The sequence below is a fragment of the Balaenoptera ricei genome, chromosome 19, assembly GCF_028023285.1.
Source record: "Balaenoptera ricei isolate mBalRic1 chromosome 19, mBalRic1.hap2, whole genome shotgun sequence".
Taxonomy (NCBI): Eukaryota; Metazoa; Chordata; class Mammalia; order Artiodactyla; family Balaenopteridae; genus Balaenoptera; species Balaenoptera ricei.
Window position 1 is genome coordinate 14719501 of NC_082657.1, and position 16286 is coordinate 14735786.

At 45.6% G+C, this 16286-nt stretch overlaps 1 protein-coding gene across 1 annotated transcript; it reads left to right on the top strand.

Annotated features, from left to right (window-relative positions):
• Positions 1–815: 815 nt before the first annotated feature.
• Positions 816–12153, top strand: WDR87 (WD repeat domain 87). Its single transcript, XM_059904749.1, has 6 exons — positions 816–890; positions 1963–2133; positions 2506–5384; positions 5855–6126; positions 6522–8422; positions 8513–12153. Exons 1-6 carry the CDS (start codon positions 816–818, stop codon positions 12017–12019), a joined length of 8805 nt encoding a protein of 2934 aa, XP_059760732.1. The 3' UTR covers positions 12020–12153.
• Positions 12154–16286: the final 4133 nt, after the last annotated feature.

The window sequence follows — 16286 nt, forward strand, 5'->3', positions numbered from 1 at the left end:
TTATTCACCATCCAACTAAGAAAAGTAGAGGTTTGTCCTCATGAAGGCCAAAGAGAAGGGAATGGGGAGGAGGAGGATGAATAGCAGATGTGTCACATGCAAGAGAGCTACTTGATTCCACAAGCCTGGGAAAGCCTGCAAGGCCGAACAGCTGGATCCTTTCTCCAGCTGGGCTACATGGAGCTGACTCTTTGTCCTGGGCACCCTTTATCTCGATTTCCTGTTTCAGCAGTCAGACTTCAATGTCCACAGAATCACCTAGGGAGCTTGTTACAAGTGAAGGACTCAGGGGCCCACCACCATGGTTCTGCTTCAGTACCTAAGGATCTGCATTTTAAGATGTACCTCTCCCCCAGGAATCCCGGTGCAGGAGGTCCAGGGTCCACACTTTGGGAACTACTAGTTCTTGCAAAAAGATCTCGACAGCCCATCACCAGCAAAGAACAATTATTTGCCTGTGACAGTATTCCTTTCCAGCCCCTCTTAGGTTTCTCTGCTTCCCTCCCCCATAATATCCTATTGGATGATAGCCAATGCTAAGATTCAACCTCCAACTCCTTTATTTACCCTCTCCAAGCCTCAGTTTTCTCAAATGAGGTAATACCTACCTCACTGGGCTGCAGTGAGGATTAAATGAGAAGGTATCTTATGCATAGTTCCTGACATTCAAAAAGTGTCCAATAAACATGAGTTCATGGATCTTGCCTTCTAATTTCTAGCTCCTCAAAAAGTATCAGTGGCTAAGCTGGCCTCTTTTGTATTCCTACAGGTTTTTAAACAGCGATCCTGAGGAGGACCAGGGGATAATCAAGGTGATGACTTCCCCCAGACTCATTCCCCTGTGGAAGGATTTTAAATACCTTATAAATGACATGATACATAAAAGCAAGGTAATGTATATGTAGAACATAAACATGTTATTGGCCTCTATCTATCTTAAGAGTTATGAGCACTTCAGAGGAGCATAGATCCTCTATGCAGGAAGCAGGCAGGGTAGATGATAAAGACAACTGTCCCCTTAGTAGAAAGTGGGCCATCAACTTCCAAATGAGTCTAGAGACCTGTTGCAAGGACATTTTGATGGTGAGAGGTTAACACTTTGAAGCATTTCAGAAGAACCAACCCTCTGGGAAGAGAGATTTTTCTAAAAGAGAATGGAGAAGGCAGCAGAGAGAACATCTGCCAACCTCAGTTTTGCTATGGCTGGCTCTGTGTAAAAGGATCCCAGGTGCATGTTTCATAGCACATGCTCTATCACAGTGGGATAATACACACACACACACACACACACACACACACATATATATATAGTATGTGTGTGTCTATATATATATATATAATGTGTGTATATATATGTGTGTGTGTGTGTGTATATATATATAATGTATATATAAAAAATGTGTATATATGTATGTGTGTGTGTGTATATATATATATATATATATATATATATATATATATATACACACATAAAAAATCTTCCTCTGTCAAACTTAAAGGCCAGATAGGGTGTCCTAAAAGTCTTACTTAGTGCAGTTTTAGGCTTTAATAAAGCTGCACTGACTTTTGGGATACTGTGTTACTTTACATGTGGGCATATGGCAGTCCACTTGCCTTTGTAATCTGTTAAATGTGTCTTTTATGGCATATGTACCTTTTAGATAGGAGGGAGAACGTTAGAGGACATGTTGGGAAGAACATCAGTTTTCCCCTGTGCTCACACCATAAAATTTGCCCATATAGGCCCTATAGCGGTTTGGTTTGCTTTTGTGTTGGGGGTTTTGTTACACGCTTGTGAAGTGTAGTGTCCCACAGGTGATAAATTGTCCATGTGTGGGAGTCACAGGAGTGATCCTTGGGGCTGAGGCGTAACTTTGAGAACTGCTTCAATTGTGACTTGTATGATAATATATTTAGTGCACGTGTTCCTGGTCTCTTAGTTTATGCCATGCCTCTCCCCAGCAAACTTTAGATGACCCAAAGACTGATGTGGTTGTGTTGAGTGACCGGTCCCAGATCCTGTTCAAAGAGTCTCGCCATCCTCAAAATATGCCACTTATATGCTATTACTTCAGTGATGCCCACTTCTTTGCTTCCCTCTCGTGGGTGACAACAAGCACAAAAGAAACACAGGTAAAACTACCCAGCCTTTCTTCTTAGCCCATTCTACAGGGGCCATGCCCATGTAAGTTCTGACCCTAGATTAACCCAGGAAGATATACCCCTTGAATGAAAGTGACCTGGATCCAGGATTCCCCGTTCATCCTTTCTCCAATTACAGTCTCTGTGTTGGACAGATTTTATGGTTCTCCTAAAGTAGGCCAAGGTTAGGGAAAGAGTCCTAGGTTTCCTGCTTCTACAATATTTCCAACTCCCAAAACCAGGGGGTAAAATCACTCTAGAGTCTTCCAGTTTCTCTCCTTAGCAAGAGAAAAATAGCTGAATATTCTGCCCTTTCTTCTTCTACTATCTTTTCTAGGCAGTTCCCATCTTTTTCTCTTCTAGGCTGTGGTATGGATGAAGAAGAAAACTGAGGACATGGTGGAGAAGAGAACATTCTCCATGACCGAACGACTGCCGCCCATCCAGTCCATGGTTCACACATGTTCCTTTCATATCCTCGTGGTCTACTGTGGTGACCTGCTCCTGCGGCTCTTTGGGGACCACTTTCAGTCATTCAAACCCCTGAGTATAGTGCCCTGCCGCTTTAACATCAACTGCCTCTGCTATGACCCAGAAATGAAGATGCTTCTGTCGGGAATCCTGGGGGCAGTGGTCACCTGGATCATGGAGCGGAGTGGCAAGGGTCTCCAAATAGCCCACGTGGTTTCCATGCCTGGTGATGAGCTTGTCCACAACATCATGTTGAATGGCCCCAATGGCTCCCTTGTAGCCCTGTGTGAGACTGTGGTGAGGGTCCTTGAGCGCCAGGGCCACGGCCGGCTGGCAGAGGTGAAGGGGTTCCCTTCCACCACCAGTGGCTCCTCAGTCACCTGCTGCTTCACCTGTTTTGAGCAGGGCTTTCTCTATGCTGGAAACAAGACTGGGGAAATCCAAGTGTGGAGCCTCAATCAGGGCCATGCACTCCACAGTTTCAAGGCCCATTTCTCATCGGTGATATGTATCCGCAGCCGGCCAGAAGCCCACACCCTGCTAACAGCCGGCCAAGAAGGCTTAATCAAGGAGTGGAACCTGACTTCAGGGAGTCTGCTGCGGCAGCTAGAACTTGGCGAGGAACTGTATCAACTCCAGTTTATTGATAGCACTACTTTCTTCTGCCAGACTACCCATTCATTCTCCTTGCGCAGTCTGCCCTGCTTCTATAACCTCTTCAATGTCTGTGGCTCTGCTCCCCAGCAGATACGTCGGGTCCGCTGTGGCAATAACTGGTTCCGGATCCTGTGCACTACTGAGGATGGCTTGTTGCGCTTTGTGTCCCCACTAACAGGGAATCTTCTGGTTGTCACCTGGCCCTTCTCAATCCTGGACAAGGCTGTGGATTGGGCCTATGACCCAGATAAAGAGGAGCTCTTTGTAGCAACAGGCAGCTCAGATGTGCTGGTATTTGACACAACCCGCTGCCCTTGCCCAGCCAAGTATCTTATATGCACCTCACCAGATTCTCAGGACTTGGTACAATGCCTGGCTTATGGGCATTTCCACCTGGGTCGGGGTCTAGAAGGACTAATGTTCTCTGGACACCAGAGTGGTGTGATCAGAGTGCTTTCCCAGCATAGCTGTGCCCAAATAGAGAAATTCATGCACTTTGGGGCTGTATTAGCACTCTCTACACTGCCTGGAGGGCTTCCTGGTTGCCGAGAAAACTCTTTGCTCTGTTCCTATGGAATGGATGACTATGTACACCTATCAGAAGCTGTGCTTGAAGGGGTGAGAGTGCAGCTGCAGCCCCTCGCCAGCATTCTCAGCAGGTGTCAGCTAACACACTTGATATTCTTGCCCAAGTCTGTGGGTGCCATCACGGAGACTAACTGCCTGCGTCTCTGGAAGTTCCATGACTTTCTGTCCTCTGGGTCACAGGAAGGCTCAACGTTCATAGAGACATTGCCTCTGCACCAGTGTACCATCACATCTTTTGATGTCTGTCTGTCCTTGAGTCTTTTTGTCACGGGTGGCAGTGATGGCTCTGTCCGGATCTGGAACTTCCATGGTAGACTCATAGCCATGCTGGACTCATCATTGCACTTTGGCCCACTCTGCTTTGCAAATGACCGGGGTGACCTGCTTGTCACTTTCAACCAGAGTCTTTATCTGGTGTCCTGTTTAAAACTGCTTCCCTCAGCCCTGCTGGCTCACCTTTCCCTTATGGGTATGACAGATGAAGTGCTAGAAGTTCCTAAGCCTTTCATACCAAGCTTCTTCTTCTCCTTTGAGACCATGTTTGTGCCCAAGTATATCTACTTTGGACAAGGGCAACAGCAATTAGTGGGTCTGGAGAAACTTGTCAATAATCGGGCCATCGCCTTTGATCATAATGTGCCACACGTCATAGAAGAAGATGAGCAAGGGAGCCCTGTGTTACTGTCTTCCTTCAGACACGATTCCTTGTATAAGGAAGCTGATTGGACGCAGGTGAAAAAACCTCCTCATTCCCATTATGTGCTTCCTCCCCAGCTACAGCTGACTACCTGGGATGGACTCAACCCTTACCAGATACTGCGATACTACTTTGGTCACGGGCAGAAATGGCTCTTGGCTCCTGATTGCTACATCCCTAACTCAGTGATTCGTGCCCGTCTTTGGCCACAGGGCAGCCCGATATACCTACAGTGCAACCTGCACTCACCCATGCGGGAACTGGAATGGGACAAGTCTCAACAATTCTTCTTCTGGCACGGTAGGGCAAGAGCTATAAGTGATGTAGGAGAATATGCACGTGAAAAGGAGGATGAACACTTCCTTGAAATAAGAACGTCAAAGGATATAACTTACAGTGTGCTTACAGACTCAGCAAACTGCAGTTGGCTGGGAAGAAAGATGAGTGAAGTAGCTATCAATAGCCTGATAGAGACAATTCTCAGTATTATGATCCATGCTTCTCCACTGAAGTACCAGTGCTGTATTGGTGCACTAGGGCAAATCTTTGCCTCTTACCAGGTGTCTCCACTCCTGCGCACTGAAACAGCCCATCGTCTGTTGGATGATACAACCAATTACAATCCACTGATCCGAGAGCTAGCCTGTGAAGGGCTGAAGCGTCTAGGAATGATTACGCATCTCTTTGCCGTGCCTCTGGCCCAAAGACTAATGGACAAAGATGAAAGAGTGAGGAATAAGGCCCTGAGCCTCATGGCTGAGACTGGAATCCACTCTAAGACCTCACTCTTAAACTTGATCCAGAACCAAGATACTTTCCGGGAGATGCAGTAAGTTCTTTGTGCCTTCCTCAGTTCTTTACTAGCTTTTGATTTTCTTCTTCCCCTTTCCCATTTTTCCCTTCTCTGTCTTCACTGTCTCTTCATCTCTGTTCATTAGCTCTTCCTGTCCTTTATCCTTGTTCATAGTCTTTTTCCATTCCTAGACTATCCTGATGATCCCCTAACTGCTCACTCCTTTCTCCATTTCTTCTCCTATTCCTGTTTGTCCCCTACCTCTTCAAGTGCCCCTTTTCACCCTCTTCTCCTACCCTTGAAGGCCCCATACAGGTCACGCCATGCATTACCATCTTGGCTTCCTAGACTTTTTCTTTCTTCTTCGCCACTCTTTACCTCTACATACGCTGTCTCTGTTGGTCATGTTGTCAAGTCCCCTGCCTGTTACATAGCAGTTCTTTCCTTCTCATTCTCCCTCTTGTCCCTGATTCAGCATGGTCCTTCCTCTCCTTTGACTTTCATAGGCAGGAAATGATTGGGGAAGAAACCCTGGACCAGCTGCTGGGAATGCGGGCCACAGATCTCCAAATCCTTCATTCCCAAGTGGAGCAGCGATTGAATGAAAACCTGATCTTATCACTGGGTGATGAAAAGCCTACTTTTTCTTTAGATGTCTCAGGGGCTTCTGAACTTACCGCCCTTTCCAACCAACTTGATACAGCTCCTGAAGAACCTGAAGTTGCCTACAAGCCCAGCAAAGGCCAAAGACGGGGCCGAGTAGGAGGCAGAAAGCATAGTATGTATGGGGTGATCTGGTTAATGCCTCAGGGTCCCCAAGAGGCAGAGTAGTTAAGGCTAACGTGGGTCAAGAGGTATCAGATAGGAACAGAGATAAGTGGAAAGATCCTTTCACAGAAAAGAACCTTCCTAGGAAGAATCCACCCAAATTCAGAGAGACTCCAAAACCTATCTCTGTAAGACTTGACAGAGGTGGGGGGTGGGGGGGAGGGAGGAGGGAAGGCACTGGGAATAAAGCAAGGAGAATGCCTTTTTTTTTTAAAAAAAGGCCTCAGCCCCCTCTGTTGCTACATCTGTTATGGCAGTTCCTCTTAGCTCATACCAGATTTTGGGAAGGGCTTCATTTAAGCCTCCCATGCTTCCCTTATCTACATCTCCTGATTCTCCCTATAGCCCGAAAATTTTTGCGGAGCCTCAAGAAGATGAAAGAGACTGGCACAGAGCCAGGTCCCTTACAGGGTGAAGGTGATCAGAGTGAAGCTGCACCAACTGAGGGGGAGGAGTGTAGGTCTTCAACCTCCAGTATACTAAAGATTTCAAAAGATGATGAACAAGAGCCTCCAGGTGTAGATGCCTCAAAGGATCATGTTGCATTGACCCTGAAGATGCTGAGGAAGATACGTGACAAAAGAGGCAGGAAAGCAACACTTCAGAAACCCATAAAGAGGCGCAAGAGGAAGACAATAGACGCTGAAGTTACAGTTGAGGACCCTCCATATCCTATAAGGAGAGAATCAGTTGTGAAGCTGGTGAAAGTCAGAGGGCGGGGTGCCTCTGGAGCTCCTGGCCACAGTACTACCCCTGGAGATGGCTCATCATGGCGGGACGATCTATGTCGTCTTATGACCCTGAGGATATCTGGTTCCCAGACAAAAATGTCAGAAGCTCTAAACACTGAGCTAGTGACCATGGCTCAGGAGGTGCTGGCAGATCGACGGCCCAGCTGGGAGCTCTTTCAGGAGATCTGTCCCCTGTTGAAGAAAGAAAGTAAGGAACTGCTTGAGGACCTTGACTGGGATGTAGCCTGGCCAGAGGAGAAACCAGTTTTTCCTCAGGGAGGAGCAATTAGAGAGGACATGGTGATCAGAGACAAGGAAGAGGAGAAAAAAGAGGAGCAAGAGGGAAAGAAAGAAAGGGATGTGCAGGACTTGTGGGAAACCCAGGTGATTCCCAAAAAAGGCAAGAAAGAGAAAGTTGCTTTTTTAGAACCAGATGTAACCAAGGGAAAACGAATATCAAAGAAAGAAGAGAAGAAACCCTCTAAAAAGCCTTCTAAGCAGGAGGGGAAAGCAGTCCAGCAGGAAATAAAAGTGGATAAAAAAGAGAGGAAAAAAACCAAAGAAGAGGAGAGGGACGTGAGTCAGGAAGTGGGGGAAAAGACCAAATTAGAGGAGAAAGTGGTTGAGCAAGAAGGAAGACCAGTTAAGGGAGAGACAAAGCTGTCTTGGCAGGAGTGGAAGAAGTCCTGGGATCAGTGGAAACAGGACTACAGTGAGACGAGGATATCCTGGGATGAATGGAAGAAAGCCTGGGAAAGCAGGCATCTTCAGGAAGAGGAGAAGCTCCGTGAAGAGGAAGAAAAGCTGTTCCCAGATGAGGAAGAGCTGGAGAGGGACAAGAGGAAGCAGACATGGGATGAATGGTCACAGATCTGGGAAAAGATGTCAGCCAGGGCCAGGGAGCAATTGTTGGAGGATGAGGAGGAAGTGACCCTGGAGGAAGAATTGTCTCAGGAGTGGGAAGGAGAAGAAGAAGAAGGAGAAGAGCTGATGACAGAAGAGCAGAGACAGATCCACCAAGAATATAAACAGGCACAGGTTGAGAGGAAACGGGCCCAAGTTGAAATAAAACGAGCCCAAGAAAAGAGGAAGCTGGCACAAGAAGTAGAGAAGCTAGCACTGGAAGAGAGAAAACTGGCTCAGGAAGAGAGAAAAATGGCCAGAGACTATGAGAAACTGGCCCAGAAGGACAGGAAAATGGTCCAGGCAGAGAGGAAGTTTATCCAGAATGAGGAAAAACTAGCCCAAAGAGAGGAGATGCTAACCCAGGAAGCAGAGAAATTGGCCCAGCGAAGGAAGAAACTGGCCATGAAATTGGAGAAACTGGCTCAAGAAGAAGAGAAAGTAGCAAAGAAAGGAGGGAAGCTAGCTGAGGTAAAAAAGATATTGGTCCAGAAATTGGAAAAACTGGCCCAGAAGGAGCAAGACCTAGCATGGCAAGAAAAGGAACTAACCCAGGAATTGGAGGAGCTGGCATGGGAAGAGGAGGAACTGAATCAGGAAGAGGAGGAACTGGTCAATGAAGAGGAGAGACTGGATCAGGAGGAGATGACACTGGCCTCTCAAGAGGAGAAACTGAATGTGGAAGAGAAAGAAGTGGTCCAGGAAGAAGAACTGCTGATCCAGGAAGAGGAGAAACTGGTCCAGGACAAGGGAAAACTGGCTGAGGAAAAGGAAAGACTTGTCCAGAAAAGGGAGCAATTGATGGAGAATAAGCAAAAGTTGGCCCAGGAAGAAGAGCTGCTGATCCAGGAAGAGAAGAAACTGGCCCAGGACAATGTAAAATTTCCTGAAGAAGACGAAAGATTTGGCCAGAAAAGGGAGCAACTGATGGAGAATAAGCAGAAATTGGCCCAAGAAGAAGAGCTACTGATCCAGGATGAGAAGAAACTGACCCAGGACATGGAAACACTGCCTGGGGAGGAGGCAAGACTTGTCCAGAAAAGGGAGCAACTGATAAAGAATAAGCAAAAGCTGGCCCAGGAAAGGAATAAATTGGTCCAGAATAAGGAAGAACTCCCCAAAACCAAGGAGATACTAGCCTGGAGGCAGAAGACTCTGGCTCAGGAGAAGGTGAAACTGGCTCAGAGGAAAGAAAACTTAATCCAGCTCAAAGAAAGCCTCACCCAGAAGAGAAAGAAATCAGACCAAGGAAAGGAGAACCTGGACATGTACAAGAAGAGACTGGTTCAGATAGAGAAGAAGCTGATGGAGGAAAAGGAGAAACTTTTCCAGAGGAAGGAGAAATTGGCTGCTATAGAGGAAAAACTGACCCAATTAGAGGAAAGCCTGGCTGAGAAACAGCACCAAATAGCCCAGGACAAAATGAAATTAGCTATGGAAAAGAGGATGATATTCCAAGGACTGAAACAGCTCAGAGGTGACTGGTCTATTACTAAGGAAGAAAAGGCATTGGGCATGGAAATAAAGAAACTGGCCTGGGAGAAGGTGAGACTGGCTGAGGGAAAGGAAACTGTCTTTAAAAAAGAGACTCAAGAAACTTCAAGACAGGGAAGACCAACTAAGGATGAACTAGAACTAATTAAGAGGAAATTGTCACTAGAGGAAAAGATACTGGTCTATGAAGATAGGATACTGGCCACAGAGCAAACAGACATTACCAAAGGAAAACTGGAGTTTACTAGAGGAGGGAGAGTATGTGCCCAGGAAGAAAGGAAGCTAGCCAAATTAATAAGGAAGTTGGCTAAAGAAAGCAAGGGCATTTCCAAGGAACCATTAAAAGTAAGCAGCAAAATCTTAAAGAGACTTCAAGGCCTTATCAAAAAAGAAAGGAAACTAACCCAGCAAGAAATAGAGATGACAAAGTTAAAGAGGTCATTCTTTACTAAGGAAAAGGAATTGAACAAGGTACAGAACGAACTTGATGCCAAGGAGTGGGATCTTTCTGAGGAACAACCAGAAATTGCCACAGATGAGAAGAAACTGGCTAAGAGGCAGAGAAAACTGGCCAAGGAAATGAGAAGATTGATAAAGAAAGAGAAAAAGATGACTGAGGAAGAAAGCAGATTGGCCAGGCAACAGAGAGAAGTCATACAGGAAGAAGAGGAGGATGAAATAACGGAGGAAGAAGAGGCAAAGCCATTCCTTAAACAAAGGTCAAGAAAGAGAAAAACGCTAAAGAGAGTTGATTTGCAACAGGAAGAGTTTCTCAGTCAAGAGGATGAGGTGAAAAGTGAAGAGAGCTTTTCTGAAGAAATGGAAAGCTTGTTAGATGAAATAGAGCGAGAGAGTTTGTCTGAGGAGGAGGAAGAAGAGGAGGAGGAGGAGGAAGAGGAGGAAATGGAAGAGGAGGAGGAAGAGGAAGGGAAGGAGAAGAAAAAAAAGAAAAAGGAGAAGAAGGTGCAGGAGGAGGAAGAGGAGGAGGAGGAAGTGTTTGAGAAGGAGGAAAGCATGAGTGAGGAAGAGATGGAACGTTTGAGTGAGAGAGAGGGGGAGGAAGAGGAGAGAAGCTCATTGGAAGAAGAGGTAGACAAGAAGAAAGAGATCTTTAAAAAAGAAAAACTATTTAAGTTACCAGGAGAAAGAAAAAAGGACTTAAAAGGAAGAGAAGCAGTCCCTTCTATTGAGAAAAGAATCCCCGAGGTCAAAGGCAGTGCTATAAAACTTGAAGTTCTGAAAAGCCCTTCCAAGCAACTGATCTCAGAAGTTCTGGGGAGGGAAGAGAAGATACCAGTGCCAGGGTCAACGAAACAAATATCCTGGGAAGATAAGGCCACAGTACTTGAGACGTCCAGGGTATTCCCAGGGACAGGGTTTATGGATAAACAAGAAGAACTGTTGAAGAAATATAAGCCCAAACCTCTACAAGTTTTGGATACAGTTTTGGAGTCCCAAGAGCCTGACTTAAAGACCCCATATTTATCCCACATATTGAAGAAGACCATGGAAACTCATAAACTCCAAGGCAAACAACTAGGGGCCAAGTGGCAGTGGCTTCTGCAGCGTCATCCATCTCTGAAGGGACAGACTGAGGTACAATTACCTGTGTCCAAAATCCTGGCTGAGGAAATATATGCAGACGTCAGCCTCTCAGATGTAGAGTGGATCCACCATGTCCTAGAACAGATGGAGGCAGGAGAACAGCTTTCCAGGGATAGTTTCCACAGATTGTGCCAGCTTCTCAAAGACCTCACTGCAAAGGAAAACTTAGAGTGGATGCATCTGGCCAAACTTGAAGCCATTGTGTACCGTCACAAGCAGAACCTGGAATCACGAAGCACAAGTATCTCAAAACCCAGTAAGGAGCCCATGGGTCCAAAATACTTGAAAGTGATCCCTCCTATAAAAGGAAAGGAAAAGGAAAGCTGGCTAAAACCTTTGGCTGTCTCCACACCAAAGTCCCCATTAGCTACCAAAATGATTCCAGACCTGAAGGCTATAAACTGGCATCTTCTAGGAGAGCCTTACAGGAGTGTGCGGGCAGAGCAGATATCCACTGCTCGCAAGGAGATGGAGATGCAACACCATTATCCTCCACCAAGAGACATTTTCACAGGTGCCCTTGACCCTGTGGAAAAACAAACCCTAGCACTGATGTTTCAAAAGGACTTCTGGGCTTTTAAGGATAAGGGCAGATTTGCCAAATTGCCCAAGTTGGAAAAGAAGGCACAGCCCACCTCTAAAAAAAAGGACAAGGTGCCTCTATGGGAGACATTTGTGGCATTGTACCATGTTTTGCGGATGTTGCAGGAGCGATACGCGAAAGACAGTGCTGCTTGGATGGAACAGTTCTGCCGTCTCATGGACCTGTACCAACTTAAGTCCCCCCGAATCCAGAGGCTACTACAGGAACTGTTACTGAGAGGGGAACCCCAATCCCAAGAGATCATTTACAAAGAGGCCCTAAAGGCCATGGAGCTAGTTCCTGGGGAGCGGTTGTTCTACCACCTGTTCTGTGGTGGCTCTCACACCCCTAAAGGTCCTCTGGAGTTCCAGGAGGTGTTTCCCCTCCCAGGGAAGAACAATGTACGTACCATGCTCCCTATGGGCATTGCCCAGTATGGGATCCTAGAACTTGCCTGGAAGAGCCTGCCGCAAGCTGATTTACACCTCACCAAGGAATTGCCCTACATCGTTGCTCCTACCCCCTAATTTGGGACTGAAGGGGCAGGACTTTTCATTCCCACCTGGAGAAAGGCCTTGTCACCAGAATCTAGACCTTTATCCCTAGGGCCCACACAGAGGTACAGCCATGCCAAAGTTCTTTCCCTATCCAGTTCCAGAAACCAGCTTTTATATGTGGAATAAAGAGGAGATTCTCATTTATAACAAACACTGTGATGTTTCCCTTTTCCTCAAATGTTGCTTCTCCAGAAAGGTAGCCAGGGAGACCAGATACTCACATACTCTTGAGAGTGGGAAGACTTCCCCAAAGCCAGTGGTGCTCACTCACCCTCTGGAGGCATTCAGGCAGAAGAGTCTGTCCTTGTCCTCTTCCTTCCTTGCCCCTCACCATTCTCCCCTAAAGACCATAGGAAGGAAAGCACCTGGCACAAAAATGTACTTTTGGCATTAATATAAGAGGCCTTGATATAATGGAAATAAAATGGATTTTAGAATCAGAAGACCCAGTATTTTGCCCCTTGGTTTTTGGGGGTACACAGTGGAGGCAGACTCTTTCCCTGACCATAGTTCTGCATGCTGATGACTTGAGTACCGAACAGCAGGTATGGTGGGTGTTGAGGAGATCCTCAGAGAACAGGAAAAACTTCAACAAGTTCTAGTTAGTACCACCTGGTGACCTCATTACTGGATGGCATTAAGAGATGAGGCCATTTGAGGTTAAAGCAGGAAGAAAAGGAGGGAAGTCTATATCTTCCACTTCCTTTGCCAACCTGGACATGGGTTTTGGGTAGGATGATAGAATGAGAATTTGAAAGATTAAGTGTAAACTCAAATAGGCCCCCAACTATCTAGGGACTTATGATCGTTCCCTCTAGCAATATAGGAGACAACAGTTAAAGGGAAAGAGGTAGTAAAGTGGGGGAAGTTGTCACTGCCAGTAATGCTGTTCCTCCCCGATCTCCCCTCCCCACTATAGAGACTTCAAAACTGCCTCTTTCCAGGTAAGCTGAGCCAACAGATTTTAGCAAGTAGCCCATCTATGCCATTTGCCACCCTCCATCCCAACCTCTCCTTTATTATTCTACTCCCTCCACCTGAGTTTGCTTTTGTGGGAAAGCCAGGAATAGAGAGCAAGAGAACATTTTGAGAAGTTGGATTCACCTTGAAGGCCAAGGGTAATGAGAGCCCTGAGTGTGTAGTTGGGCTCTTCCATGTCAGACTACATATCAGGCCACATGGAGTATATGAAAGCTGTGGGCTGGGGACAGGGAGCCTCAAAAAGGATGATTGACCCAGCAGCCAGGCAAGGCAGCAGAAGTAAGGATGGTCCAGCTGGCTCTGCAGTCTTGACCTGAATCATTTCTCCTTTTTGGCCTCTGTTTACTTGTCTGTGTCAAAAAGAGGATAATGAACATATTATAAATATAAGGCATGGCAGAGGGGACATCACTACAGACCCTACAGACATTAAAAGGATGAAGACTAATATGAACAAATCTAGGGCCATAAATTTGACAACACAGATGAAAAGGACAAATTCCTTGAAAGATCCAGAAAGGGAATAGTAATACCTAACAAATTCATTTTGCAGGGTATCAGTGGGTCCTCTGGTCAACAAACAAACAAACAAAACACAGTGACAAAAAATAGTCTTAACTGTTGTCCCAGGGTCAGGAAGTCTATGGATGGCTCTTCAGGGAGCCTCAAAACCTTGGTACCGGCTACAACAACCTAGATATTCTTTTGCCTTTGCCAGAATTGCAGAGACTAGGGCTTGTTTGTATTTTCTCTTTATTATGAAAAATTTCAATCACTAAAGTAGAAGAGAGTATTATAATGAACCCCCAGATCCCCATCACCCCTTCATTTAATTGTAAACATCTTGCAAAAATTGCTTCATCTGGGACTTCCCTGGTGGTGCAGTGGTTAAGGATCCACCTGCCAATGCAGGGGACACAGGTTCCATCCCTGGTCTGGGAAGATTCCACATGCTGCAGGGCAACTAAGCCTGTGCACCACAACTACTGAGCCTGCTCTCTAGAGCCCGTGTGCCACAACTACTGAGCCCACATGCCACAACTACTGAAGCCCATGCGCCTAGAGCTCATGCTCCGCAACAAGAGAAGCCACCGCAATGAGAAGCCTGCGCACCGCAACGAAGAGCAGACCCCGCTCGCCGCAACTAGGGAAAGCCCGCGCGCAGCAACAAAGACCCAACGCAGCCAAAAATAAATAAATAAATTTAATTTTAAAAAATTGCTTCATCTAATTTTTCCTTTGTTGAAGTATTTTAAAATAAATCCCAGACATCATGATATTCCAACCCTAAATACTTTGATACTCATCTCTAAAAAATAACATTTTCTTATATAATAATTTTCACATCTAACAAAATTAATAATAATTCCTTAATATTATCCAATGCTCTATGCAGATTTTCCTGGTTGTCCCCAAAAATGTCCTTTTATGCTTAATTTGTTTGACAGAATTCAAACAAGGTCTACACACTGGATTTTATTGTTATGCTTCCTAAGACTTTTTTTCTTTTTTTTTCTTTTTGGATGCACCGTGCGGCATGTGGGATCTTAATTCCCTGACCAGGGATCGAACCCACACCCCCTGCAGTGGAAGTTTGGAGTCTTAACCACTGGACCGCTAGGGAAGTCCCCCTAAGACTATTTTAATCTTAAATATTTATACTCCCCTCTCTCCAGTTTTTCACAGTTTTTTCATTCAGTGTCTTTGTTGAAGACACTGAATCAATTATCCTGTAGATTTCTCCCATGTAGTTTTCTGATTGAGCAGAGTTTTGCTAAATGAGATCTGGATGTGCTTCAAGGGTATGAAACTCCTGAAATCAGATAAAAAGAATTGTTCGTATGTGCTAGGTATTCCCCCACCCACCGCCTTGGAGAGGGAGCATCCTTCCAAGTTTGTTCTTCTCTGGGTACTCTCTCTCAGTTCTAGGGTACCATATAGATTTTTCTTATATCTTATAATGGCTTTGGGGCCATTTTAAGGCCTTTGGCTTTTACTCTGCATTTGATGGAAACCATAGGAGGGTTCTGAGCAGATGAGTGATAAAAATCTAATTTACAGGGAATTCCCTGGCGGTCCAGTGGTTAGGACTCTGCACTTTCACTGCTGAGGGCGTGGGTTTGATCCCTGGTCGGGGAACTAACACCCCACAAGCCTGGTGCAGCTTGGCCAAAAAAATCCTAATTTACATATTCAAAAAGCACCCTGATGGCTGTGTGGAGAATAGACTGTGGTAAGGGAGTCAGAGATTGGGGGCAGGAATGCAAGCAGGGAGATGAATGAGGAGGTTACTACAATAATTCAGAGGAAAGAAGGTAGTGGACTTGAACAGAGGAGAGGAGAACAGAGGCAGTAGAAGTGAGGAGTATTGGGCAGTTCTGGACCTATTTGGAGGTAGAGCCATCGGGGTTTGCTGATAGATTGGATGTGAATGTGACAGAAAGGAGTCAAAGATGACTCCAAGGTTTTTGGCTTGACCAGGTGGAAAGCTGGAGGCACCATCAAGTTAGTTGGGGAAGATTAACAAGGGAGTTGGTACTAGGAGGAAGATTAGGCATTCATGAGATCAGTTTTGGACAAATTGAGATTGAGGTGCCTATTAAACATTTAAGAGAAGATGTCTAGTAGGCAATTGGATATATAAGTCTGGAGTTCAGGAGACAGGTTCATACTGGAGTCATAAATTTGGCAATCACTGGTATATACATGATACTTAAAGCCAAGAGACTGGATGAGATGACCAAGGGAGTGGATGTGGATAAGAAAGAGGAGCAAGGATTGTAGCATGAGAAGCTCTAACATTAAGAGGTCAGGGAGAGGTCAGCATAGGAAACTGAGGAGCACTAATGGGTAGAAGGAAAATCAAGAAACCTATGGTGTCACAGAAACTAAGTGAAGAAAGCGTGCCAAGGAGGAGGGAATGATCAATTGTGTCAAGTGCTGCTAACAGGTCAAGCAGAAAATAATTGAAAGTCAACCATTAGATTCAGCAAGATGAAGATTATTAGTAACCCTGACCAGAGCAGTTTTGGAAAAGTGATGGGTGCAAAAGTCTGATTAGACTGCTTTCAAAAGAGAACGCAAGAAAAGAAATTGGAAGCAGGAAATATTTTCTAGGAGTTTTGTTAGAAATGGGACAGTAGTTGATGAGAGAAGGGAAATAAATAAAAGCTGTGTGAGCGTTGTTTTCAAGGTGAGGGGATTGCTGGAGTCAAGAACTTGATAAATAGGGAATTCCCTGGCTGTCCAGTGGTTA